This window comes from Cordyceps fumosorosea (assembly GCF_001636725.1).
Source record: "Cordyceps fumosorosea ARSEF 2679 chromosome Unknown scaffold_55, whole genome shotgun sequence".
Classification (NCBI taxonomy): Eukaryota; Fungi; Ascomycota; class Sordariomycetes; order Hypocreales; family Cordycipitaceae; genus Cordyceps; species Cordyceps fumosorosea.
This window is the reverse complement of record NW_017387355.1, coordinates 1-26,430: the sequence shown is the minus strand read 5'-3', so window position 1 is coordinate 26,430 and position 26,430 is coordinate 1. Positions and strand designations below refer to the sequence as shown.

The 26,430-nt window shown below is 51.3% G+C and overlaps 7 protein-coding genes across 7 annotated transcripts; 1 reads left to right on the top strand and 6 right to left on the bottom strand.

Moving 5' to 3' along the window:
* Positions 1 to 301: 301 nt before the first annotated feature.
* On the bottom strand, positions 302 to 4,119 carry ISF_09566 (ATPase, P-type, potassium/sodium efflux, fungal; the record flags this gene model as incomplete). The annotated part of the gene is made up of 4 exons (XM_018853167.1): positions 302 to 2,412; positions 2,464 to 3,375; positions 3,510 to 3,618; positions 3,850 to 4,119. The coding sequence occupies 4 exons, from the start codon at positions 4,117 to 4,119 to the stop codon at positions 302 to 304; spliced, it is 3,402 nt and encodes a 1,133-aa protein (XP_018699645.1).
* A 9,270-nt stretch (positions 4,120 to 13,389) lies between these two features.
* ISF_09565 (hypothetical protein) lies at positions 13,390 to 14,444 on the bottom strand (the record flags this gene model as incomplete). The annotated part of the gene is made up of 2 exons (XM_018853166.1): positions 13,390 to 13,430; positions 13,475 to 14,444. The coding sequence occupies 2 exons, from the start codon at positions 14,442 to 14,444 to the stop codon at positions 13,390 to 13,392; spliced, it is 1,011 nt and encodes a 336-aa protein (XP_018699644.1).
* Positions 14,445 to 14,464: 20 nt separating this feature from the next.
* On the bottom strand, positions 14,465 to 15,655 carry ISF_09564 (hypothetical protein; the record flags this gene model as incomplete). Its single annotated transcript, XM_018853165.1, has 1 exon — positions 14,465 to 15,655. The coding sequence occupies one exon, from the start codon at positions 15,653 to 15,655 to the stop codon at positions 14,465 to 14,467; it is 1,191 nt and encodes a 396-aa protein (XP_018699643.1).
* A 2,891-nt stretch (positions 15,656 to 18,546) lies between these two features.
* Positions 18,547 to 19,507, bottom strand: ISF_09563 (hypothetical protein; the record flags this gene model as incomplete). The annotated part of the gene is made up of 2 exons (XM_018853164.1): positions 18,547 to 19,244; positions 19,348 to 19,507. The coding sequence occupies 2 exons, from the start codon at positions 19,505 to 19,507 to the stop codon at positions 18,547 to 18,549; spliced, it is 858 nt and encodes a 285-aa protein (XP_018699642.1).
* Positions 19,508 to 20,500: 993 nt separating this feature from the next.
* ISF_09562 (mitochondrial chaperone bcs1) lies at positions 20,501 to 21,535 on the top strand (the record flags this gene model as incomplete). Its single annotated transcript, XM_018853163.1, has 1 exon — positions 20,501 to 21,535. One exon carries the CDS (start codon positions 20,501 to 20,503, stop codon positions 21,533 to 21,535), a length of 1,035 nt encoding a protein of 344 aa, XP_018699641.1.
* Positions 21,536 to 21,893: 358 nt separating this feature from the next.
* On the bottom strand, positions 21,894 to 22,958 carry ISF_09561 (Ankyrin repeat-containing domain protein; the record flags this gene model as incomplete). Its single annotated transcript, XM_018853162.1, has 1 exon — positions 21,894 to 22,958. One exon carries the CDS (start codon positions 22,956 to 22,958, stop codon positions 21,894 to 21,896), a length of 1,065 nt encoding a protein of 354 aa, XP_018699640.1.
* A 498-nt stretch (positions 22,959 to 23,456) lies between these two features.
* On the bottom strand, positions 23,457 to 25,068 carry ISF_09560 (hypothetical protein; the record flags this gene model as incomplete). The annotated part of the gene is made up of 4 exons (XM_018853161.1): positions 23,457 to 23,489; positions 23,665 to 23,782; positions 23,868 to 24,612; positions 24,738 to 25,068. 4 exons carry the CDS (start codon positions 25,066 to 25,068, stop codon positions 23,457 to 23,459), a joined length of 1,227 nt encoding a protein of 408 aa, XP_018699639.1.
* Positions 25,069 to 26,430: the final 1,362 nt, after the last annotated feature.

The window sequence follows — 26,430 nt, the reverse complement described above, 5'->3', positions numbered from 1 at the left end:
TAGAAAAAAACCTTTCGCTCTAACAGCGCACTTTTTTTTTCTCATGCCCAAAGACCAGTCCTCTCCAAGCTGTGTGTGAACACATTGAGTAAAGCAATTTTTGGGGGCTCTGCTTGAATAAAAGCGCACAGACTATGCGAATCTAAAACAACAGAAAAACAAATACATGACAAACTTGGGGTGGGAATGCAATGCAAGATCAAAACACAATACTTGGGCTTCTTTTGGTCGTACACCAAAGGAATTCATAACCTCCACTATCTCATCTCAGTCGCGAGACGAAAGGACCGAAGGACTTGTGTTATTGAGCTCCGACATTCTTGCTGTGCTTCTTCTCGAATGCGCCCTCGTCGTTGCTGCCCGCCGAGCTGTGCGTATTAGAGCGGAAGTAATGGCCAAAGGCACGCTCCTCAATATCGCCGCATTTACGGTCAGCCGTCTTCTTGCGCGCCTGGCAGCGGAAGTAGACGCGCTTCGCCCACTTCCACGTCTCGATACCGAGGAAGAAGAGGAAGGCCTCGATGAAAACAATCGCCCACTCCCACGAGATGGGGGCGTGCTTGAAGATGACGGTGTTGATGACGGGGATGTAGATGATCGGGAACATCGTGACGAAGCCGGCGATGATGGACCAGAACAGGAACTTGTTGCGCCAAATGTCCAAGATCCACTGCGTAAAGTAGCGCTTGCTCTTGGGCTGCATGCGGAAGAAGCTGCGTCGCAGGTTGACTATCTCCCAGGCGAGGAAAAGCGCGAACCAGGTCAGGCAGGCAAAGGTGGTGGCGCGCGCGCGGAAGACGACCTTGCAGCTCTCGTTGTAGTTGTTGTTGCAGTCGTCGCCGAGGTCGGCGGCGCCGCGGCCGAATCCGTAGAGTACGATGATGAACGAGCAGATGCAGAGCGCTGCCATCCAAAGGCCGTAGACGACCATGTCGATGAGCAGCTCCGGCGTGAAGACACCCTGCTTGAGGTTCTGGGGCGGGCGTTGCATGATGTCGGGCGCGGCAATCTCAAAGCCGAGACCCATGTCGGGCATGCCCGAGGTGATCATAATGACCCAGAGAATCTGAACAGGGGCAAGTGGGAAGACCGAGATGCCACGAGAATCCTTGAACGCAAGGCCGATGAGAAGGGTGCAAGCCTGGGCAATGTTCTCGGCCAAGACGTGCAGAATGAACTTTTGGATGTTGTCAAACATGCGGCGGCCTTCCTCGACGGCGTTGAGAATAGAAGCGAAGTTGTCGTCGGTAAGGACGATGTCCGATGCTTCCTTAGCGACGTCAGATCCGGCCTGTCCCATGGCAATGCCCACATCGGCACGCTTCAGGGAAGGCGAGTCGTTAACACCATCACCAGTCATCGCAACAAAGGCCCTACGTCGGTGGAGGGCTTCAATCATCCGGACCTTGGTCTGGGGCGCGCAGCGAGCAACAACAAGAGGCAAGATGGGGAGGGTGTCAATTTCCTGATCGGTTAGTTTGTCAAAGTCAGAAGCAGCCATGACCATAGTACGAGCAACGTCAGCAGCGACTTGCGACATGCGCGACGGCAGGATGCCGACCTCCAGCGCAATGGCCCGAGCAGTCTCTGGATGGTCACCAGTCAGCATGTGGACACTGATGCCAGCTTCATGGCATTTGCGGACAGACGGGCCAGACTCGGGACGGGGAGGATCATAGAGACCGATGAGACCGCGGAAGACAAGATCCTTCTCAAAGGTGCCACGCTCAAGCTCGGCCTCGTTGTGACTGATGTGAGGAATGTCAGTTCGACTGGCAAGCGCCAGAACACGGAGACCGAGACGAGCGAGGGCTTCCATATTGCGGAGCGTGTCTTCCTTCGCGTCTTTGGTAAGCTCCTTGACCTCGTCGCCGTCGACGTACCGCGGGCAAGAGGGGAGAACGCGCTCGACGGCGCCTTTTGTGAAGAGGTGCTGCTTGCCGGTGGGCTTGTGCTCCATGATGACAGACATCTTCTTGACATCAGAGTCGAAGGGAAATTCGGCGACCTCAGCCCATTTGGCGTCTTTGCCATGGCAGAGACGCAGATGGTTCCGGTTGAGGCGTGAGGCAAAGACTTGGATAGCGATTTCAGTGGGATCGCCACGGACTTGCCACTCTCCCTCTACCTGCTGGACGGTAGCTAGGTTGGCGAGGGAGGCAACATTGAGATACTCACAGACAGTCACATCTTCGGTGGGCAGTTGGGTAGTGTCGACGGCATCACCTTCAGAGTTCTCAGCACTGAACTTGATGTCTTTAGGCTGTTTGGGCGTCAGGCCAATAGTGCCAACCGTGGGGTTGAAGGGCTCGCTGGTGGTGCCAACCGAGAGGGTGCCCCGGCCTGGGATCCAGGCCTTCTTGACAATCATATTACCCTGAGTGAGGGTTCCGGTCTTGTCCGAGCAAATATCTGGTGGCAAGTTAAGCCGTCATTCTTGAGTGGGGGATATGATACGCTTACTAGAAACCGCGCCGAGGGCCTCGAGGGACTTGAGGTTGCGGACAATGACGTGGCGCTGAACCATGCGCTTGGTGCCGGCGGCCATGGTGATGGTGAGGACGACGATGAGCGAGGCCGGGATCATGGACAAGCCGGTGGCGACAGCGTAAATGATGACCTCCTGGCTGTTGCTGAAGCTGTTGGCGCCGAGGACAATAATGGCGCAGACGATGGCAGTGCCGAGAAGCAGTAGGGCGAGCTTGGAGAGCTTGCGCTGGAGGGGCGTGCCGACGTTGACGCCCAAGAAGCGGCCAACGGCGTCCGAGAAGGTGAGACCCCAGGCCTCGACCCAACGGTGGAAGCTGGCGGAGCCGTCCTCGCGCCTCTTCTTGGGCTGGCGACGGCGCGAGCTCTTGCCACGGAGCGCGACCGCGATCTGGCCAATCTCGGTGAACATGCCCGTCGCGAACACGATGCCGACCGCGCGACCCTTGGTGACAGTCGACGACGAGTACGCGACATTGAGCCGGTCTCCCGGACCTGTATCGGCCGCAAACCTGGTGGCCGTCTCCTTGCGGACAGGTAGCGACTCGCCGGTGAGCAGGGCCTCGTTGGTCTCAAAGTTGACGACCTCGACGAGGCGCACGTCGGCGGGAACCGTGTCACCCGTCTTAAGCTCAACAACGTCGCCGGGCACGATCTCGGCGGTGGCGACGGTCCGATTGGCGCCAGCGCGAACGGCCTGTGCGGTCGGCGAGCTAAGGGAGCGCAGCGAGTCCATCGTCTTGGCGGCCTTGAACTCCTGCAGAAATCCGACAACGATATTGAGGACGATAACGGCGGTGATAACGCCGCCTTCAATCCAGGACTGGATAGCAAACGAGGCGATCATGGCGAGGATGAGGACCTGGAAGAATGGTTGGTTAGCCAGGGCTGTTCGAGTTGAGTAAACTCTCTCAAGCCTTCATAGTTTTTGCATCTTGTTCCTCTTGCTGAAATTGCTCTTCATCAACTCGAGGCTGCGAACAGGCGTCTGGTTGGTTCTCCCTTGCCCTCCCGCAGCATACAGTTCTCGGCTTTCAACACGCATGGTGAGCAAACGGCCAAATCGGCGCCCGGTTGGGCTGCTCCGCTCTGTGCATTTCGGCGCGTCACCAGACCATCAATGAGTAAAAACTGAAGAGTTTTAAGGTCGTATGACTGGTTTTCTTCTCCCATTGAGCAGCACCCGGCCGTCGGGTTTCAACACGCAATGTCGGCAAACGGCAAAGTCTGCCGTCGGGTTGGGCTGCGTGCATATCGGCACTCCGCCTGACCACCGGAACTAATGCGGAGAAGAATGCGACAAAGATAAGAGGATAGATGGGATCAAAGCTTTCGACAGCAAACTACAGGGAATCAGCTTACTAAAGTCAGCGCGTTGGCAATTTGCCCAATCAAGATCTTGAGCGGCTGGACGCCCTCTTGCTCGCCAAACTCGTTGCGCCCATAGACTTCCAGGAGGTTCTTGGCCTCCTCTGGAGTCAAGCCAACCTCGTGGTTGACTTGAAGCTCTTTTTCGACATCACCGTAGCTCAAAGCATGCGCGGGCGCCGTCAAGGGCTTGTTCGCCTGTCCAGAGACGTGACCCTGCAGACGCTCCTGCTGCTCCTCCTGCCGCCGCTTTCCTTGACCCATGGACAAAAATTACGCTGCAGAAGCAGGGTGTAGAGGAAATGAGTGACTGAATTCGCTTGCTTCTCTCAGAGAAACCGTCGGTTTACTGTTTGGTTTGTTTTTTTTTGGTGGTGGGGGTTGTTGTGTAACCCGTGTTGTTCAGGTGGCGCAGATGTGTCCAGAACCTGACCAAATCTGCTCCAAGCGGTATGATAAGAAGTGGTCAATTTGAACGGGACTTAAAGGTAGAAAGAGAAAGGTGAGAGAAGAAGCACTTGGGGGGAGGGCGTCCATCTTATAAAGAGGTCAAACACCGAAACATGACCAGGATGTGTGGCACTATCTTGCTCGGTTTCAGCAAAACTTGCTCCAAACTAAGTTAGGTCCCAATGTGGGTACTTCTGGATCGGCTGGCTGAGCAAAAAGCTTGATTCTGCGGCGAGCAACACTTTTGAGGAATCGCATCTGGTGCCTCGCTCTCGGCAAACCTTGCCAGATCCTTTCAGCGGATGGAAAGGGCTCCAGAAACCTTCTATTTTCCCTCTTTTTTATTCACACAGCATTTGGGAAAACAAATGCAGAATCATAATAAGGCATACTTCGCATACTCTGCATTTTGCTGGCGAACAAGGTCCATATTTCCTGTGGCAGAATTACCCACAACGTACACGAAGACCACGTGGCACTGTGTACATTGTCATGGAGTTGTTCTTTATATAAGTACTGTTTGAACATGTCGAAGTACCTTGTATGAGGTCAATAATTTTTACACTCTCAGCGCAAGCTGACACTGATCTAGGGAACTAGGGGCAACAAAACAGGTCGTTCCAAGTTGTCCTTCACAACAGGTGCACTTGTGCGTCTCATTAATATGTTATCATCCGGGGTCTATTAAGGTCGATCTGAGCCTGACCCTCTTACAGCGTCCCAGGTCAACCCGTTGCAGCATCATCCAACAAATACCCCAAATCCACCAGATCTTATTCAAACTGATCAGCTCACTAATTCTACTACCGGAGAAGCTTGGTTTTTGAGCGGTATTTGGGGAAATAATGCTATCTTCGGAGAAAAAAGCTTCACGTCGCTGCAGCAGCCGAGATTCCTCAATCCGTCTCGCGCAGCACGTATTGAAGCAAAAAATCAGATCACAATTTTGCACTTGCTGGGCTTGGTTGGTAGATTGTATTGATGACCTCGCTCAACGACGGCGACGACGACAAAGACGGCGACGACAACCCGATGGCCAATGACAATGACGGGGACTCATCATGGCAATAGACCAGACGCAAAACCACGACACATGCATCATTGCCAATATAACTCTGAGAAGATTCCAGCTAGTCACAGCTCAATCATACTGCCTTCCAATCGGCAGCCATCACGTCCTGGCTGTTAGGCATGTACATACAGTTCTGCACTCGACCCGAGAACGCGATACACCACAACCGGGCCCACGGTGTGCTATTGAAGATTAGATGTGTCGCACACTTTACCGGTGCGAGTATAGAGGCTGGGGCAAGTAAGAGGGCAAACAACTTAAGACGTGCATACGCAGGACAGACGCTGGCGCTGCGAGCTTTGTCGGACACGTACTTTAGTGGCACGTAGCCACGAGTCCAAACCCGCTCTTTCCCAGGTCTCTTGGCGGAGCAGTTCTATTTATTAATACTACAGTGATTATTGATACTATATGTATTAATATAATAAACGCTTTTACATTGTTAATAATAGCAAAGATATTTGGAGCTAGCTTGGCTCGCCCGACTGGATCAACCACATGCATTCTACTTCATAGAATTGTCCGTAGAATTTCTGCTGTTTCCAGTTTCATCTTCTCTTTTATGCACCTCATATCAGGCTCAGCCTCAGACTGGGAAAGCAGCGTGTTTTCTTGTTTCGCCAGCTGCGAAAGGATTAGTCCCACAAGATGCAGCTGATTCACCGCATCAGTGGACGCCTCGGCAAACCTTCCAGAGGGCCGCCGGTTGCTTTGACGCGAAGCGAGGTCTCTAAGTCTACCCTTCCGGTATGCATATTCATATTCCAGTCTTTGTAGGGCTTCAAATGTGCAGAAACACGGCCTCTGACCATCTTTTCGCGTCGTTCTGGCTACGCCGTCAGGCAAGCACACCAAAGATTGATTCATAAGTTACCAGTTCGGCCTGTGTTTGAAACCCGCACCTGTTACTGGACAGTGGCGAGTCGGGAGGTTATATGTTTACCTGCTCGGTTTTGCGGACACAACCATGACCACTTATCATTGGTTCTGCATCTATTCAGGGTTATCTGTCATCCATCTTAAGCCTAGATATTCCTGACCTGCTACTTGGCCACGGCGCCAACATCAATGTACAAACAACAGTGGCATTTTGGGTCAAATCGCAATACAGAAATTGTTTTTATTCGGTTTACAAGCCCCCACGAAATATTTCCCGAAGTAGATGCCGTAAAACAACATTGCCATCGGCTTGATTGAAAGTATTACGTAATACTTTTCCTGTCTTTTTAGTGTAGGCTCGCAGCTCTTCCACAGTGCCGAAGCACTGAACCTGATCTTCACGACTACTTCGTCCCCATTCGATCAGGTCAACGATATTAATATGTGTCCTACGCACGGCCTATCTTGTACATTAGCATTAATTCAGACTTTATTCACGGTCAGGCTGTGGTTAGTAGAACAGAATAGTGTTTCAAGAGATGGGTTACCCCTAGACGAAGTTGCATATACAGTTTGTCACGGGGCTCGGACGGGAAGGACTTGCCTCAGCAATCTCGCCTCAGGGCGCTATTGGTAACTCATAGCGCAGCCGAACAAACTAGGATGTCAACGTCGTGATAGTTGCTGGTGAGCAGTGGTAAGGATGCCCCCACCTGCAGGTCATCCACTGGCTGCGCTGTCCTACTAAGAGTCGCGCCTGTCCGTTCACAACTACCCCACGCCAGCGCCATCGTTCCTTGTCCATCCATTGTGGCCAGCACGCGGCGGGCATCCATGGTTGGGGCTAGCCGTGGGCGGCTGTCCACGGAGGAGGACGTCAATCCTGCCACGACTATCAAAGGCGGAGGCTGCCCACGGGTGGATGTCCACGACAGGCGCTATCCTCAATAGGACAGCGCAGCCAGTGGCCATGGCCACGCTAACCAAAATTTTGTGCTGGCACCCATACAGGCCAGCACCTTTGGGCTATGCTATTCCGTGTGCTGGTACGCTAGACCCAGCACCCACTGTAGCCCAGCCCAAAGGTGCCAGACCACCCCAGATCCCATCCGTCGTTAGTGATGGCATGCACGCCCTAGCACACACTGACTAGCACCATACGCTCCTAGCACGAATCAAACAGCACTGTATTTATCCTAGCCCTACTTGTTCCTAGCACATAAATGACCTGGCACCCAAAACTCCTACCACCCAATGGACATCACCCACGTCGGCATCTCAGAGTAGGTTCTTCTGGTAGCCTCTATATACGTGGAGGGGCTTAATGCGCAAGCACTGGCCGACACGTGCGACAGGCTTCGCTGCATAATACGGGAGGTAAGGCGGAAGGAAGGAGGCCTAGTGGATATGGTGATCATAGGCGACTTCAATTAATATAATCAATTATAGGGAGGAGACGACATATCCCTAGTAAGGTAGGGTAAAGGGGACGCAATTATTGATTTAATAAACGAACTCTCCTTACACAGTTTGCTGCCGCGGGGCATAAAAACATAGTAAGGCAGGGAACATAAATCCACAATCGACCTAGTACTTACGTCTAATGAATTAGCTAATGGGGTAGTCTAGTGTGGGCTCTATAAGACAGATCATAGCTCTAACCACCGCACGATTAACACGGTGTTTAACGCGACGGTTCCTGCCATAGAGTAACCTAGGCGGCTCTTATTTAAGAACGCACCTTAGAAGAAAATTAATAGAAGGATTAAGGAGGAACTAAGGAAGCTGCTAACAGAAGGAACAGTACAATAAAACATAGACAGACTAATGACCGTTATACTAGAAGCGGTTTATACGCTAACACTAAGGGCGAAACCGTCTCCGTACGCAAAACGTTAGTGGAGTATTACCCACTAACCATTTTAGAGCCTATAAGTAACGTTCGGCGGAGTAGGCATTATTACTTTTATAAGAGCAGATATATAATATATAGAGGGGAAGACGGGTTATTAGCCTAATAAGCTTTAACGTAAAAGGAGCGTATAACGGCGTGTATAAGGAACGATTATTACAAAGGATAAGAGCCAGAGGAATACCTAAAAAGCTAGTGCGATGGATTAGGTCATTCTATTCTAACCGTATAGCCTTGATTTTAGTTAATAGACACTTGTCTAAAACCTAAACGCTATATTAAGTAGGGCTGCCTTAAGGGTCGCCGCTTTCACTGATTTACTACATTTTCTTTAATGCCGATCTAGTATAGAGACGCATTAATACCAATAGCGGAGCCATAGCTTTCGTAGACGACTTCACAGCCTAGGTCACTAGCCCGACGGCATATAGCAACCGAGATAAGATCAAGGCTATTATAGAAGAGGCGCTAGACTAGGAAAAGAGAAGCGGCGCGACGTTTAAAATAGACAAAACGGCTATTATCTACTTTACCTATAACGCACGAAAAGCCGACGTAGCCCTAGTTATAATCCGGGGGCAGGTAGTAATGCTAAAAAATCACATTAAGATTCTAGGCGTCATTATAGACTCACGCCTTAAGTATAAGCAGCACATCGCATAAGCATCGACAAAAGGGCTTAAAGTAGCTATAGAACTAAAACGACTAAGAGGACTTTCTTCTACGACAGTAAGATAACTATTTACATCTATAGTGGTTCTACTAGTTGACTATACGTTAAGTGTATAGATACACGTATATTAGGATAAATTAGTTAGGCCTATTAACCGGGTTTAGAAAGCGGGCGTATAAGCGATTATTAGGACATTCCTTACGGTCGCGACTATAGTGGCAGAGGCGGAGGCCAGTCTAGTAAGCGCTAGAGAGAGACTTTAGAAGAGGGTGATTAAAATGTGGTTAGTAATACACTCGTTGCCTAACACTAACCCGTTACGCTAAGTAACAGAGCGTATAAAGAAATTATACCCCGCGTTCTGATCGCCTCTATACTAAGTAACGCGTAAGTTACGAGGTGTGCCGGCGGAGGAGCTAGAATCTATTTAACTATTTATAATCGAGCCATAGAGAGAGCGGATTAGAGCCGTGTTAAATGGTATAGTGGAAGGTGGTCCTTTAGCAGGAGAAGCCATTATAGCCACAAGCAGCTCCGCGCGTAATAGGGTAGTTAGGGTAGGCGGAGTGATTTAATGTTTAAGTATAATATAATATAATATATAATAAGAGACCTTCTTATTTACGCTTAGGCTAAGAGTAGAGTAGAGCCTATATTTAGGAGCGTTGGCGGCTATATGTAACGATGGCTTAATCCTAATCCACAGTTGTCTGTTTCTTAGGTAGTGAGTCGGGTTGAATGCTACAGAGTAGCAATGAGCAGTATCTTCGTAAGGTCTCGTCAAGAGTAGAACTCTCAATAGTGAAACTATTGCTTAGATTGATCAGTAGAGATCTAGACTACCTAGCTACGGGAATACCTCCTCCTTAAGTACCCGTCTACCTCTCTACTGTAGACCTCCGATCGACCCGGTCGATGGTTCGGTCGCGTCGCCCGCGACCGCCCCGATCGAACCTCGATCTCTTCGGTCGCCCGCGAGGTCACGTGACCCCGCGTCCTAACTAGGCTGCCCGCAGGTCCTCTTCCTGGTCATCCTGACCTCTAGCCCCTGCTGCCGCAGCGTTCGTAACACTATAGCGTATGTGCTGTGGCATATACCGAGTGGTTATAAGCGCGTATCGATCCTAATAAGAAATAAAGCTACGGTGTAATCATTAAAGAATCTACACCAGCAGTCAGGATAAGAATTTATCTATTATATATATAACTTAATATAGGATTAATAAGAAAATAGAATTTCCATTTTAATTACCTAGAAGCCGACAGAGAGTGACGATAAGCTCCTTAATATAGCGAAGAGAAAAGCGAAGGATGCTACTCGAGAAGGAGCGCGACCTAAACAATAATTCCTAAAGATGCTCTCCACCACCTTTAATATTAAGAAGAGAAAGCTTAGGGCAGAAAGGCATATCCTAGAGAACGTGGGGAAATACTCGAAAAGCATTAACACAGCCTTACCAGGCGAACACATAAGAGCACTATACGAAGACCTACTATAGAATAAACGGACTATTCTGGCTTAGCTTAGGACCTATATAATTAGGCTAAATAGATACCTCCACCAGATAAGGGCGGTACCGTTAAGCTAATGTGCTTATGAACTTAAATGTGAAATAATTAAACACTTCCTCTTCTATTATCTAAAATAGGAGGTATATTGAAAGGAGATGATAGAATGCACTGATATATAGCGAGGTAACATTTCGTTCTATGTCAGCGGGAAGTCTCCGTCTAATAGAATAAAATGGAAACCTAATATAATAGTAGTTAGGGCTACGATCTGATTTGCGTTAGCCACTAGCCGATTAAGTAACGACTAAGGACACCCGCACTATATCTAGCTCTGTAGTAAAACCACATATAATAATCGTGTCGCTAATAATAGGCGCCGCTTTAGCCGCTGTAGATAGGACGCTGAACACTTAGGGAATCGCCTCTAAGCTAGCCAGTTAATGTCCAGTTGGTTGATGCAGATCTGATCAACCCACAGAGTGGCTGTCGAGGCCTGGGTCGTAAGCTTTGAAAGTGCTTGAAATAAGGATGCCCTAATTTGGAAAGGACAATTGTCAATCAGTATAATGGGATCATTTTGCTCTGGAGGGCCCCAAACGTAGGATAAAGCTTGGTACTTTGGCCGCTCTTGTAACTTGACGACTTGCAAGCTTCCGCAAAGCTGATCGCTCTGGGCGGCTGCCCTAGCTGTTTTTAGGACTCGGATAGTCTCGCCTTTGCCGAGCTGGTTGTAAATTGAGCGCATCGCATCGAAAACAGATACAAAATGAGATAGCAATGAAATTGTTTGTAGCCGCGAAACCAGACTATCAGCGTTGCTTCGAATTGTCGTTTTCGTTTAATGAAGATGCGCCTGCAGTGGCGGAGCCCACAGATCCGGCGTTTGATGAATGGATCTTGCAGGATGTGGTGCTAAAACGAACAATCATGGACGGCAAATACAATTATTCAATATATGCTGTTTGGCTCATCTTGGTATAACGCATGCTCAGGACGGAACACATGGTGTGTACGAGGCCGGAACGCTCCAAGCTCCAGCCATTATTTTTAAAAGCTCCGAAGCTGGAATGGTTCCAAGCATTATTCTTAGCAGCCCAGAGCCCTCTAGCCCCGGAACCCTCCACATTATAGATCCCAGCATGTGCTATGTCCTGGTACGTCGCATGCCTCATCTGGTGCAGCCTCAGTTGGACAGCAATGTTGCGTACGCATTTCCTCGTACGTAGTTGGCGCCTCATCTGGTGCGGCCTCATTGAAGAGCAATATTGCGTGCGCATTTCCTCGTACGCAGTCAGCGCCCTGCGGCCTCATTTAGGGCAATCTTGCGTACGCATTTCCTCGTACGCAGTCAGCGCCTTTGGTGTGGCCTCATTTGGACAATTGCGTACGCATTTCCTCGTACGTAGTTGGCACCTCATCTGGTGCGGCCTCATTTAAAGAGCAATATTGCGTGCGCATTTCCTCGTACGCAGTCAGCGCCCCAGTTGGCCTCATATTTGCGGCCTCATTTAGGGCAATCTTGCGTGCGCATTTCCTCGTGCGCATTTCCTCGTGCGCAGTTGGCGCCTCATCTGGTGCGGCCTCATTTGGGAAGCAACATGAGAGACATGGCACAGCCACTGCACATTGCACAGCCACTACATAGCAACCACCATCTCTTCGACTGGCCTAGCCTCGGCGCTAAAACGTAACTAGATGCGAGATCGATTAGGCATCAGCGACTCAAGCTTGGAGCGTAGCCGTCCAAGCTTTGACGCAGGGCTTGTTCACGAGAGCGCAGATGCGGCTAGCATCAAGCCAGAGATGCGCGCCAGAATTTTCGCTGCTGCCTAGCTTTGCCTTGTATCTAAATACTACGTACTGATTGGCTGTCCAAGCTTTGCACACCTACGCTTTTTTTTCATGTCTCCGTGCTCTTGCGACGCTTTGCCTTGATAATTCTCATAGAGATAAGGGACCACCACATTGCAGGGCTGGAATTGCATCCTAAAGAACCTCACCTTCGAATCCAAATCTACGATCACCGTGCCTGTGCCTGGGGCCGCTACGATTGACTCTTGCATTAGGACTTACACTGTGAAGCTCCCCTCCCTCATGTGCACTAGATGTTCCACGTCATGGAGTAGAGGCACCTACCGGTACAGTACGTCAAACCGCGTCAGACCTTGCCAAACGGAAGAGTGATTTGGACTCTCGTAAGCTACGTAGCTTGAATTCTTTCGCTGTCGCGAGGATGCGCCACCCACTTGTTCCCTTGAGCCAAATGAGCAGACTTGCAGACCAGCCGTCCATTTCAATCCAGCTAGGGCTTAATGTTGTCATCCAAACTTGGCGTTTATGTGACGAGGATGCTTGAAAGAAAGCCTAGCATGTCTACTTTCGCCTCCTATTCAATACACCATGCCTTCGGGTCCTGTTGCAACAGCGCATGGGCCAGGCTAGGCAGCTGGCGGCAAGAACTAGAGCCGCTGAATTTTGACTTGCACAGGGGTTCCTGCTGCCGAAGGTACCTCTACAGAGGTATCATCCTGTTATGGGCACCACTCATGTGCCGCAATTCTGGTGGGAGGACATTTTTAGAGGTCTGAGTTCCTCTAAATACCCGTGCCCCCCCAGCCCCGAAATGCCACTGTCCCTAAGAGCCCCCCCTTCCTAGGTACTTTGCTCGATTTACCTAAAGCACCCCACTTGTCCTTTATGATGACCCCTTGCCAGCAAAATTGCTAAGCCTCGGCCGTTGACGTCATAACGCCGGGTTCCTTGGTATTGTCCGTGCAGATATGACTCATACATGCCAAGTGTAGGGTATCAAGATATGTTGAAAGGGCAGCAGACCTACCGCAATAGGAAGCCGTGATGTGATAGCGGCTTTCTTTGGCCCAGAGACGTGGCACGAGGAGGCACGAAAGCTGGGGTTGTAAAGCATGGGCAAGATTAAATAGTACATGGTTATATTGGTGGTTTATAATTGACTACCTTCTCCCAGCGTACCGTTCGGGCTCGGAAGAATCCATCTCCGCCAAGATAACATCTTCTTTATCGCATGAGATCCTTCCCCGGCGCGAACGTGTCTAAGCCTATCTTACAGGTTATACGGACTGTATAGAACGCCTCAGCATACCCGGCACACCCCGCTTCGTGCTGTTAGAGCTAAACTCATCCCCCTTTCGTTTCCTTCCCGCCTTGGAAAGTTTAGACAATCGTTTGTGTTTGGGTGGTGGTAGGACGGTTGCCTGATCGAAATCGATCACCATCACGCGGCATCGCTCAGCGTTCCAGAGCAGGTTGGGCTCTCGTTCGTCTAAGTGGTTCACACCATGCTCATAGATCGTTTGTATGGATCGCTGCACCTCCCGTTCCAGATTTGACCGCGTCATATCCATCGTCACCCCAGCCCATGACATCAACATCATATGGATCACGTACGCACCGCCAGGCAAGAGGTAGCCAGGACGGAACGAGACCATGCCCAGGTGAACAGGCACCACGTCGCCCTGAAGCTTTTCAAGTCGCTGATAGATACTGCACTCATGCTCCAGGCGCCTCGGACGTGCGGACACGGTGCCCTTGCCGACAAAAGTGTAGCCGAAGCGTGCCAGTTCTAACTTGAACAGCACTCCACTAGAACCATATTTGCGCCGGCCGATGAGGGCATCACAGCTCCCGTAGGGGTCCTGATGCAGCTGCTCGCTCATGAGTTTAGTCAACTCCTGAGCGTCGATCGGGTGGCGTGTGTTGCCGCCAACACCGTGATAGAGCACATTGGGGCACCTGCTGTCTAGTTCACGACCCAGCTTGAGGCCGAGAAGGCAGGCTTGTGTGCAGTATTGTTTCGTGGGCGCCGGAGCAGAGCCTTCGGTGCCTTTGCCTTTGCCTTTGTTCTTCCTGCTGGAGTCCTTCTCTCCCTTGTCGACGCTGGCTCCTGCTCCGTGCCGGCGTTGATAGCCCTCTGCCCCGCCTTCTTTGTCCTCATCGCGCGACTCGAGAGGCGACGTAGAATCCTTGCACGATGCCTTCGATCGCAAAGGGTATTTTCGAGCCACCGGGGATGTATCACAAGCAAAGGATTTATCTGTGCCGCGCGAGGGCATTAGATGAAGATGAATCTGTGTCATCTGACCTCCTGCGGAGTAACCGGGTCCGTGTAAGCTTCCCTTTTCCATTTTTTTAGAAACCCTTCAGTCTGATCCAATGCCTCCTCGAGCGGACGGCCCGTAAGCGCCTGAGAGCGGAGGCTCAACAGACAAAAGCTGGCAAGCTGAGCAACCGCAGTCTGAGACACTTGTTCGACATGAAGCTCAGCTGTTGATCGAATCACCATTTTGTCTGGCACGCAAAGGTGCCAACGCAAGACAAGTGGCTCTGCTCGGTCGTAATAAAGAAGCACCAAAGATTTCCCAGCGGCGACATAGCCATACCCGACTCCATACCACAACATATAATTGAAGACTTGTATCAGTGCCATGGCAATCCGCGCTGCTTCTCGCTCTTTCTTTTGCAGCGTCGAGTCTGTTTTGTACTGGTCGGTCCGCGCCCACTTGTAGACATCCATGAACAGCGTCTCCTTCTCGAGAGCGGCCTCGAGGTCCTCTACAGCAAACTTGTGCGCAGCCTTGTAATCATACATGAAAGCTGGGCTCTCGTTCCCGTCTATGCTTGTTCGGATGCCACCTCCGTCAGGTTGCTGCTTTCCCCTCCCCGTTTTGATCTCAGCGCCAATAGCTTCGTTGAGGTCATTGAAATTGCGAATGCCATTCATAAACGTTAAATCTGTGATTTGGTACTTCTGACGCAGCTCTCTGTCGGCCCAAACGGGCTCCAAAACCATCCACGTAGGGTCTTCAACTGCTGTTTTTTCGAAGTGGTCGATAGCATTCTCATAACCGGCTTTTTTGCGCTCGAAATTTAGTCCATTATCTCTTGTTGTGCTCGCTTGTTGAAAAAGTCGCCTCTCGCCGCAGGTGCGGATGATATCGTTGAAGTGTTCGTGTCGCTGGCTGTCGGTAAAGGCATGCCAAGGGCGGAGCCACCTGGGATAGTATTTACCGTCGACCGATGTCGCCAAGCCAGTAGAGCTCTTCGATGGGCCAGCGAGCCTGAGTTTTCGGTACAGGTCGAAGTGACAGTTGTACAAGTACTCCGCCAGAGTCGTATTTCGGTTTTTGCGTCGCTCTGCTTCCTTTTCGCGTCGCTCGTTCTCCTCCCGCACCCTTGCTTCCTGCTCCCGCGCCTTTGCTTCTTCCTCCCGCGCCTTTGCTTGCTGCAGCTGCCTTTCGAGCTCCCGAATTCTCCTTTCAGACATCGTGATTATTAGTATGGGCAAGATCAGAGAACCGCTGGATAATGGATGAAGCGATTGATGGATGACGTTGATTAGGCAAAGTTGCGGGCCCAATTGTTGTTAGATTGGCCACAAGCTGCACGATGATTTGACGCTAAAATATGCGGATATGAAGGAAGTTGGTTAAAGCGATACCCCGCTACAGTGATTGGGGCGTAGGGTAGTGAACGAGACTCCCCCGCTCAAGACGAAGCAGGAACAAGCAAGAGAATAATCAGTTCGGACTTAATCATTTGTTATTCAGACCCTGTCTTAATCTAAATACACTCCCGCGTATCCAACAATTGTAGAGGCCATTTGGGTTCCCCACTAGAAGGCCTACGCGTGCCCACTGTTGTTGTAGCCTGAGATGTAGAACCTAGTCACATGCCCGATTCGGGGCACCTTAAGCTAAGCTGCCTATGTATAGCCTTGGCTACGACCTAAATTGCTGCTTGCCTGTGGAGACCAGTTTTCGGCACAAGCCATTGGGTTTCAGCGCATTTAGGCGAGAGCCAGCAGATGCAAGCACACTAGGTAGGCAGGATACCATCGTAGGCTCGGAGTTGGGTGAAGAAAATGGTTAAACGCAGATAATCTGCCGATGCTCTACTCGTTACTATGGCTATATATTTAAATTTTCAAGATGTAGCATTAATCTTTTTAAGAGGACGACTGTTTCTGCCTGGAAATGTCCATTGCTGGCAGCCAGTCAAATCATCGCTGCTAATACAGCGACCTGCTCGCTCGGTCCACTTGTGGAAGAAGTTGTGTCGCAGAGGATAAAGTCTTAGACATCCAGTTGCTCCGGGACTGGGCGTCCTCCACTACTTTGGAGATACCTGGACAAGCTGGGCATGATCGTTCCCTCAGTCGATGTGAGGATGATGTAGTGCAGTGACGTAATCAGGCACCCGAGTTCTTCCTTTGACCTATATGCCCTGTGATATATTGCTTGAGCAGCTTCGCTTATAACTATGCTAGCGGATTAGTCACTGCTCTGAGGCCAGGTGAACGACTAACAGCCGCTAGAAGCCGGGGTTTACCGGAAGCGGGGTCTGGGATCTCTGGCTTTTGTTGAATATGTGGTTCAAAATTGACCTCTAAACGGACGAGACGGACACCGCGCTATCACAGTGTGCACAACAGTCCTCATCAATTCACTGGCAACCCGTCACTTCTATCACTGGCGAGACCTCGTCTGTCATAAGAATTAACGAAGGGACATGGCCATCTCAAGAGGAGCATTTAATCACAGGAAGATTCAACTGGCTATAACTGTTTATTCAATATTTTACATCTTGTGAGTGATATCATCAGCGTGTTGTCACTAGGCATAGGCAAACGATTCAAACAGTTCTAGTTCAGGGAACCAACCCAGTAAGCCTCGCACCAGCTCAGCCTGTGTCGGCTCAACTTCGGAGAAACACCCTCCGCTTCCCAAGTATGATGTTCCCAACGATTGACGTTGACTTCAAGAAGTCACAGCCTCCGGGCAGCGGACTGCGGGTGCTGTACTTTACATTCAAATACTCATGCTCAGGCTGTCCCCCGATCGATGCATGCCTTTGATCTTAGCTCATGTCAACTAAAAACTGATTGATTACAGAACATACCTGGTATATGCACCTTAATGTAGCTCCTGCGGTATCCCCCTGCGGTATCCCCCTGCGGTATCCCCCTTTTGAAAATCAAATTTAGAGCAGACATGCCTGAAGGATTGGCCCACACGCAGATTTGGCCAATCACACAGCGCTATCAGGCTCAGAGTTGCTACAGACAGCTTATTTCTTACCCATACACCGCAGATAGTGAACCAGCACATTGTATCAGCAACAGTGGGTCTGAGCTTTACGATAGATGGACTGAATGCGCAAGCGATCAGACGATGAGTACCCGGACTGCACAGTTGCGAATACAGGCAGATTCTCTATTAATGATGATGATGCTAATTCTCAGGGGAGCCCCCTGGAAAAGATACCTCCTTTTGTGTGCGCGCATAGGCATTTATGTGGGTATCTGTTCCAGGCTCTTCCCCTTATTGGTGGACTACGTCACCGAACCTGATTGGCTGACCCGTTCCAATACAGCCACAGCTTCAACACATTGACTCAAAAAAAGTGACCACGCTTGGAGACACTAGTTCCATTATGGGGAATCTTTGAAAACATTTTGACAAGGGGACCAGATGAATGAGCCGCTTTCAAGTGTGGCTTGACTGTTTCTTTTTACCTGGCTGATTGGCATATGCATGCCTGGCAACCGAGCAACAGCTGCTCATCATAATCCGTTGCACGTCCATCGACCCTCAAAGTTCGCAAAATTACAGCATGAGCGTGATTTCAGCAAATTTTGCCTAAGGCGCAGAGCTGCCTCGGTAGTGGACACGTGGAGATCACGTGCTCAGGCCGGCCCTCTCGTTGCCCCGCGAAATTGCAAAACTTATCTGCTGCCCAAGGCAGCGACCAAGTATTATTATACCGCAAAGCGACTTAATCATGGCCGTACTCAGCGAAAGCATTATTGAGTGGCGACCGCGAGTTTGACAGCCATCACACTTCCGACGCAATGGTACGAAAATTTCGCTCTCCTGGAATTACTGCGCTAACCAAAACTCTAGACCTTCATACCCCAACCATTGGATGGTACCGAAAATATTGACTGGAATCAAGCCGAAGAGATTACTATACCGAAATATTATTATGGAAATGGGAAAAAGATTTACTGGAAGGAAGCCAGCATAACGCCGAAAAGCGTGGAGGAGAAACCTCAACCTCTGATTCCATTCAAAGACGGAAAGGCTCAATTCGATCACGGCGAGAAGCTCTACGCCTTTTCCGGCAAAATTTATCAAGAAACCTAAACAATTTCAATTAAATACCCTTTTGCAACTCCTTTAGCACCTCTGTGGCAGCTTCTGTGCCAATAGAAACGCTGAGAGAGCAGTGTTTTCCTGAAATCGACACGGAGGCACAATCGGTGTGCTCCTTGTTGCCTTCCAGTTGTCGGCCTCGACTTTTATTAGTATACTCCCATAGTTTCTTGCCAAGAGCCTTGGCTATAGCATCGCCAGTCTGACGTCTGAAGACAGTTTCTCTTGATCCATCACATGTAACCATAACCGCGTTGTCGGCAGGGGGGGCCTCGCCCTGCAAATGAACCACAATGCCAAATAGCACTTGCACGAGGCTCTTCGCTGTGAATAAGTCTAGAGGAATTGATATCACACAATCATCAAAGGCCCATTCTGGAAAGATCATGCTTATTTTTTGCCCTTCAGCGCAACTAGTGACGTGGGCAAATTGCTCGTCAAAACAAGCGGTGATGCCTTGTCTTGACCATTTCACCTGAAATTCTTTGGTCTGCCAGGGCATCCCTGACACTATCGATCGGGAGATGCTTGCCGGAGGGCGGTTGATTTCTTGCCCTGGCGCCTGAGTTGCGTCTGGATTTGTTGGCGTGGCATTTCCAGGCGACTCCTCCGTTATTTCTTGTCCCGGCATGTGAGTTGCACCTGGATCTGCCGCGGTGGTGTCCACAGAGTTCTCCCAAACGTCTCTCGCCACCGTTTCTAAAACAAGTAGTTTAGTTCATGTGTCTCTAGTAAGTAGCTGCTATGTCAGGGTTCAAGAAAGTATCAACAAGAATGCCTCCTTACAGTTGAAGGAACTTACCTCGCGGAAAATGAGTGGTTGCGAGAGACGGAACAGTATTGGTCGAAAACTTGAGCTTACTTTGATTGTCTGCCAGAAGCTCGACCAACTTAGGAATATCTCGTACGTGCATGTAACGCACCCAGTTCTTCCGGATAACGGCAGCACATAGTAATTGCATTGTTGAGTCGCATGCTCTTCGTACCTTAATAAGAAACCTTCCGTATCTCTCTGAGCGATTTGAACGTGTAGCGATAGGCTGTAGTACATGTGCTTTGGCATCCAAGAGCCGGTCTACTTCCGGTTCGCTTAACCCTTTCCGATCCTCAATCTCGACTAATGCCTGCTGAATCTCTCTCCAGATATCGTCTGGGCTTTTTGCTTTCTGGCACTTTCTTGGCATGGCAGAAGTGTGTAGAGATGATGACACCAAAATCGATAACGACGAAAGAGGAGACAGAGGAGGAGACAGAGGAGGAGACAGAGGAGGAGACAGAGGAGGCGACAGAGGAGGCGACAGAGGAGGCGACAGAGGAGGCGACAGAGGACGCGGCGGGGGCGGGAAAAAGGGGTGACGAATGACGGGACGACAAAGTAGCAAGTACCCAGTTTTCCAATTATGAACCATGGCGCTAAGTTGTGATATACTTGCAGGAACAGTTCGGTACGTATCCAGGAGAGCCAGCTCCTCCATGCAGGTCTCTCGATCCATGACCGTCAAACAAAGGCGGAGGTGAGAAGAGATACCGTCTCTGCTGTATCGCGAGCGAAGCAGATCTCGCCTCCGCCGTCTATATAGACCCCATGTAGTTCAATGCTTCCTGAAATGTTTTGCTCCTCTCTTCTCTCTTCTATCAGCAAGCTCATAACATTAATGCCGTCGACCGCTACTTGATTATAATTCAGCCTTGAAACATCATGTCATCCACTACAGTTGGTGCTCTTTACTCGCAGGTGTCGTTTCTGGACACTGTTTTCCCAGGACTGGGCCACTCGATCCACGATTGTGACTCTCGGAAAGCGAGCCGAGCCGGGGAACGGAGAGACAAAGAACACATTGCAGTACAGTCCAAAGAACTTACGCAAGTCTTTTTGGTACAAAAGCAAGCTTCTTTACCTGCGCGCTGTCCCAGAAGAAGGGTACTTGCATCGTGAACGGTTTCTGCTCTCCTGCATGGGTACGTCGAACGGAATTCTGAAAGAATTTCTTCACGATTGCCAGGTTACGCTGGAGAAAGAAACGGAAAGCAAGACCGCAATTTACATGAACAGCGATGACCGCTGGAATCTCGCTACGCGACGGGGTCAAAAGCGGATAGATACTGTCATCCTTCCCGAGGACGTGAAAAAGGACTTCTTTGACGACATTGCGGAGTACCTTGACCCAGAGGCCGTAGCTTGGTACGCCGAGCACGACCAGCTCTACCACCGTGGCTACTTGCTCTATGGCGCGCCCGGAACTGGCAAAACAAGTCTCAGCTTGGCGGCTGCTGGACAGTTTGGTCTAGACGTCTACGCGATGAACCTGTCCAAAGTCAACGATGCGACACTGAGCGACCTAATGCGCAAACTGCCAACACGATGCATCCTCCTCCTAGAGGACATCGATGCAATTGAAAGCGCAAAGAGTCGTGAAAACAGCGATGCTGGGTCGAGCACAAGCAGCAGCGTGACACTCTCTGGTCTTCTCAACGCGATTGATGGCGCAGGTTCCGTGGAGGGAAGAGCTTTGATCATGACAACTAACCATGTTGATCGCCTCGACCCGGCTGTCATTCGACCAGGACGTGTGGACAAGATGGTTGAATTCGGGTTAGCAAGTCGAGAGATGCTGCTGGGGCTGTTCCGATACGTCTATCTGCCCTTGTCTAGCAAGACCGAGAGAGTAGGAGACAAGAACGAAGGAGTCGTCAACAACCAAGACGCTCAGGATACCCAGAAGCATATCCAGGAGCTGGCAGCGATGTTCGCTGATCGTGTGCCTGCGATGAAATATAGCCCGGCTCAGATCTTGTCATTTCTGATTGCTCACAGGCATTCGCCTCGAGACGCAGTGGAAAATGTCATCTCCTGGGTTGAAAAGGGGGGGGAAGGTTTCATTCCTCTGAGGCGCCAGACTTCTACGATGAACACGAAGAGCGAGGAGGCAGTGGACGTGCTGGTAGGGGTTGGCATGGATGATATCCAGTCGTGGTCAACAGTGTGTTAGTTTGCAAACTGCCAGCTGCCGGTCCTTATCCATTTTGTTAGTCCAGTCCGTATACAGTATCTATCAAGCGACAAATATATCAGAGTCCTTGAAGGCGGCTGCGCAAAACACGAGTGGACGGCTTCTTCCAGGCGCTGAGTTCAGCGCAGCCGGCTCTGCGCAGCATCCTGTTCTACCCAATCATGGGACTTTGGATTGCGGCCCGCATTATGTATTACTTCGCCCCTATAGACCACCGTGCCAAACGGTCCCAACGTCCAAGCCCGCCGAGAGGGACACACCGTTCGGAGCACACACTTTTCTGCTCACGCCCATAAGCCCGCTGCAGCTCTCTTCACCAGAGACGAACCGGTCCCGCTCACCCCAGCAAGGCAGCTCTCTTGCGCGGACGGGAAAATACCAACGAGAATAGAGCTACAACAGCAATGCCTTCTAAAAATTGGATGGAGTAACGCAAGAGAGCAGGCTCCTTCGGCTCTCGAGCCACTATCGCGCCGTTCAACAGCTTAATCACAGCCTGTTGGTTCGCCAATTCATCAAGTCCACGCCGCACGCGGTCATCTCTGCCTTTGGCCAAGTCAACAGGGCTAAAACCACGATCATCTTTCATCGTTGGGTCAGCCCCTGCGGCCAGCAATCGTCGCACAACCTCTACCTTCCCCATCTGCGCCGCCAACGACAGCGGTGTCTTCCCTTCCCTATTTGTCGAGTGCAGGTCTACCCTTGTGTGCGCTAGTAGTAGCTCAACCACGTCAACATGGCCGTTCTCCGCTGCTGACGCCAACGGTGTATCCCCATTCCAATCCTTGTGACCAGCATCGACACCCTCGTGCGATAGCAGCGCTTGTACAGCCGCCACATGCCCTCGCGTCGATGCCCATGTCAACGGCGTCCGACTGAGGCCATCCTCATGGTTGGGATTGACATCGGGATCTGCAAGCAACAGCCTCACCACCGATTCGTGCCCGTTACGCGATGCTGCTGACAACGCTGTCAGACCACCTAGGCGCGTTGCCTGCCGATCGAATTTCTTCAACGTGGTCAATCTGGAGGCCAGATCATCCGCAGGTTCGGCGTTTCGTACGCCGACCGTGAGCAGCAGTTGGACAACGGCATGGCGTCCTGCTCCAGCAGCGCACAGCAGTGCCGTATTGTCAGAATAGTCCTTGTGGCCAGTATCGATGCCCGCTAGAAGCAAGTCTATAACCGACTTCACATGTCCCAGAGCGGCCGCCGTGATCAGAAGCGTCCGACCATGCTTATCGTATCGGTGGTAGTCGTAGATCAAGAGATTGAGGAAACGACGGCATACTCGCAAGAAGTGGCTGCGATCTTTGTTATCCAAGCAGTCTACGATCTGCAGGAGAATTTCATCCGGAAATTCGGTGAGGCACCGCCGTTCAGATGCATGGGCTGTCGACATTTCCGCGCAGCTGGGAGGATGGTGCTGGTGCGGGGTTCACGAGGCTAGACGTCAAGGAAAAGGAAAAGGCTGCTTTGGTTGGCGGCGTTCAGCAACCTAACTGGTTATGGGGAGTGTACCTAGCCACCTGGGTTAGCTGTCGCAGTCTAAAGCATGCAAGGATGGAGCCTATATTAGATAGCATACTGAGTAGAAGGATATGTACTTTACAGGCCAGTCGCCTCAGCCCGTGGTTCGCCACCTACTAAGCTTCGAGCTCCTCCTAAGATAGGGCTGCCGGGTCAGCTGCCTGGCGTATTGTAAGAATAGGGGGCATGGTAGGCAAGAGTGAGCAATCGCATTTATTTAGATGGATGCTTGGATTAAGCGATTTTTTTGGAGACTGTCTACGGCTGGCCCATTTCAGATAACGGAATCGTCGAAGCAAAACTGAGCTCTTAACGTCTTAGCAGCTGTTTCGTATTCATATTTAGAAATGTTGACTGTTCGACCGTGTTTTTACGCGCCGTACCGAGAAACATCTTCCGTGTCCTGTTTGGCATTCGCTGTTGCTCTTGCTAGTATTCCACGAGCTCCCATAGTCCTTGCGTCTGCCGCAGGAGGGCCGTATAGATACAGCCAGTCAACAATCACGGCTGCCGTCCTCGCTAAATGCTCGCACGTGCCTGACAGGTTCGCGCATTATGGCCAGGCTGGCTACACGCACCACATCGTCGACCTTTCGTCTCATCCCTTGCTTTTCGACCCCTGGCCTTGCTCTTGACCAGTTTGTGCGGTCGCCGCCGTCGCCGGCTAGTGCAAGAATGCGCCTGCACTCGTTGGAACTGCAGTTGAAACGTAGTAATTCCGTCGATCGTCACGCATTTTAATGCAGCGTTTTGCAACTGCCATTCGCCGAAGGATGCTGACGACGCCTTTCTGCGATCTGAGCCATTCTCGCTCTCAGATTCGGACAGGCTGTGAGAGGCTGGTGGGCTAAGCATGCCGGCTGTCTGAGCCCGTCTAGGCGATCGTAGCGGAGGTCCTCTAGAGCGAGGCATAGGGTTCTGACCGCAGACATCCCTCATGTCTGCTCCGTCATGGGCGACCTTCTGGCGTTTGTGCGGTCTAGGGGTCTTCACCGCCATATTGTCATCAGGAGGCTCGTCAGCATGACCATCGTCGGAACTGGTCACTGAAGGCGACTGGTCCGCCCTGCGCTTTATATGGTGGCCGCCATCCTCGCCGTCGCTATCGCTAAAACTTCCGTCATCGTTGTAGTCATCGTCATCGCCGTCATTACCGGCGTCGCTGTTGCTGCTGCTGTCGCTGTCGGCATCGCGGGGGAGGCTATCACCTTCGCCATCATCAGCGATGTTGTCGTCGCCATCGATGTACGCTGAACCGTTGTGAGTGGCGCCCTCATGCGGCTGAGTCTGCCGCGGCAGCTCGGCACAGCAGCTCGGTTCACGATTGTCACGATGGCTTGAGAGTGACACGTCTGCGTCCTCTGCCTGCCCACGGCCTTGCTCAGCTACCTCAGTGGGTATACTTGGTGAGCACCGACTCAAGTCTGGCTCATCCCTAGACGCCTGCCTTGGAGGGGGCGAGGTGGTGGGAAAAGCGGAACAGGAGCATTGTATAGCCCCATCCAAGTCGTCTTCGACTTGAGAACCTAGTGAAACGTCTCGCGGCGTATTAGGCACAGTTGTTATGGTTGTTGCTGGCACAATGATTAGCTTTGATATTCGCTCGGCTTCCTCTGCTTGACGGTGTATCAGGGCTTAGAAGGTAACTCACCTGACGAAGTAGTAGGCTGTGTTGTAGTCACCTTGTCGATACGTTCATACATTGTCTTGAGAGACGGAACGTCATCGTCCGTTTCGCCGTCCGACTCCGACATGGACTCCGATTCCGAATCAGTGGAGATAAGAATTGCCTCATTTGGGCCATCGCCTGTGGCTTCATATGCAGGAGATTGGGACGGATGCCGAGACATCAGAGCTGGAGCAGGTGGTCTGTCTCCGTGCTCTGCAACTTTAGAGCATGTCGCAGGCGCGATATCGCGATCTTGCCTTGCCGCTGTGGCAGTAGAAGAGGCGTGCTGGTCGGGGGTGGAAATGGCCGTCATTGTGCTGTCGCAGTGCTTACCTGTGAACAACAAACCTGGACTTACTAGGAAGGGCTGACCTCGGCTTCGACTGCGCCAAACCTCTCGGGCTTACGAGGCCTTTAAGTAGACAGATGCCAGCACTCTTTGTTTGGACCTCGCTGGCCGTGCCGGCGCCGAAAGCTCCAAAGTTCGCAAGAATGTCTCCCACGCCCAGCCAGGCAACGGCGGCGACCTCCTCGCAGCAGAATGAACGCAGTAAGCCCAGCATAGCCTGGTCGCAGGTCCAGCTCCGCACCAATCATGCAATTGCCGAGTGAGACGAAGTGTGCTTTGTGCTTTCGTATCTGCATGGCCCGCCCATATGCTGCAGGATATAGCTCGGAAAGTCGGTGACACGTCACCTTTCGGCGCTGCCGAATCGGCCCGTCTGATTGCGCAGGGTAGCTGGGAAGGCTGGACATGACCAGTGGCCTGATTCCTGAAACCGTGACCGCGATCGGCTCTTCCGCAGAATGACCGAAAACAGGGCGCCATACTCGGCGACGTCGCCATTTTCCGTCTGGCAGGAAAGCCACAACGCACATATCCCCTCTTCAGGGAGTATATCCGAAACATCGAGCGGTCGAGGCCTCCCTCGTTTCCAGTCCCGTGACGTGTAAATGCTGACCGGTGGCGTCTCGTGGTCTGGAAATTCGGACCACAGGAGCCGTGGCAGCCGATGTAATTTCAGCAAACCAGGCTTGTCATGCATAGTGAGGCATTTTTGTGATTGGCCAAGCAAATGTCGCGGATGATCAATAACTCAGCAGTGCGAGAGCAATCGGGCGGTGCCTGCAAGTGAGAAGAGGTAAGCGACGAGCACGAGACAGATTTGAGTTTTTGGGGGTAGAGTAAATAAACATACAGACTAGGCAGACTCTGCTCCAGATAGTAGGCCAACTTCGACCCCGTACATGGGCGAGAAGCTGCAGCAGAGCCGCTGCCACCAACCAAGGACAAAGCGCAACAGGAACAGCTCGCCTGGGCTTATCCGGCGGGACTGTGTAGGATCGCTCGGGCGGAGACAGGTCCAGGGGGCGGCGAAAAAGGAAAAGGGGGCAGCACCGCAAGGGGCTCAGCCACGGAGAGGAAGCCCATTGCGGCGGCGAGTTGAGGAGAAAGGAAGTCGAGTGTACTTGACGCAGCAGAGGGGGGAGGCCATGATCTTTATACTTTGGCGGGCATGACGCGGTGGGGTACGGGCCGCGAGCAGGGGTGGGCGGACAAAGCGGCGTGGCGCGCGTTGCCTGTTTGGGGATGCCACCATTCCGGAGGCAGCAGCAGCGACTCTGAGATTACTTTTATATATATATATTATATTATTTTTATTACTAATTTATA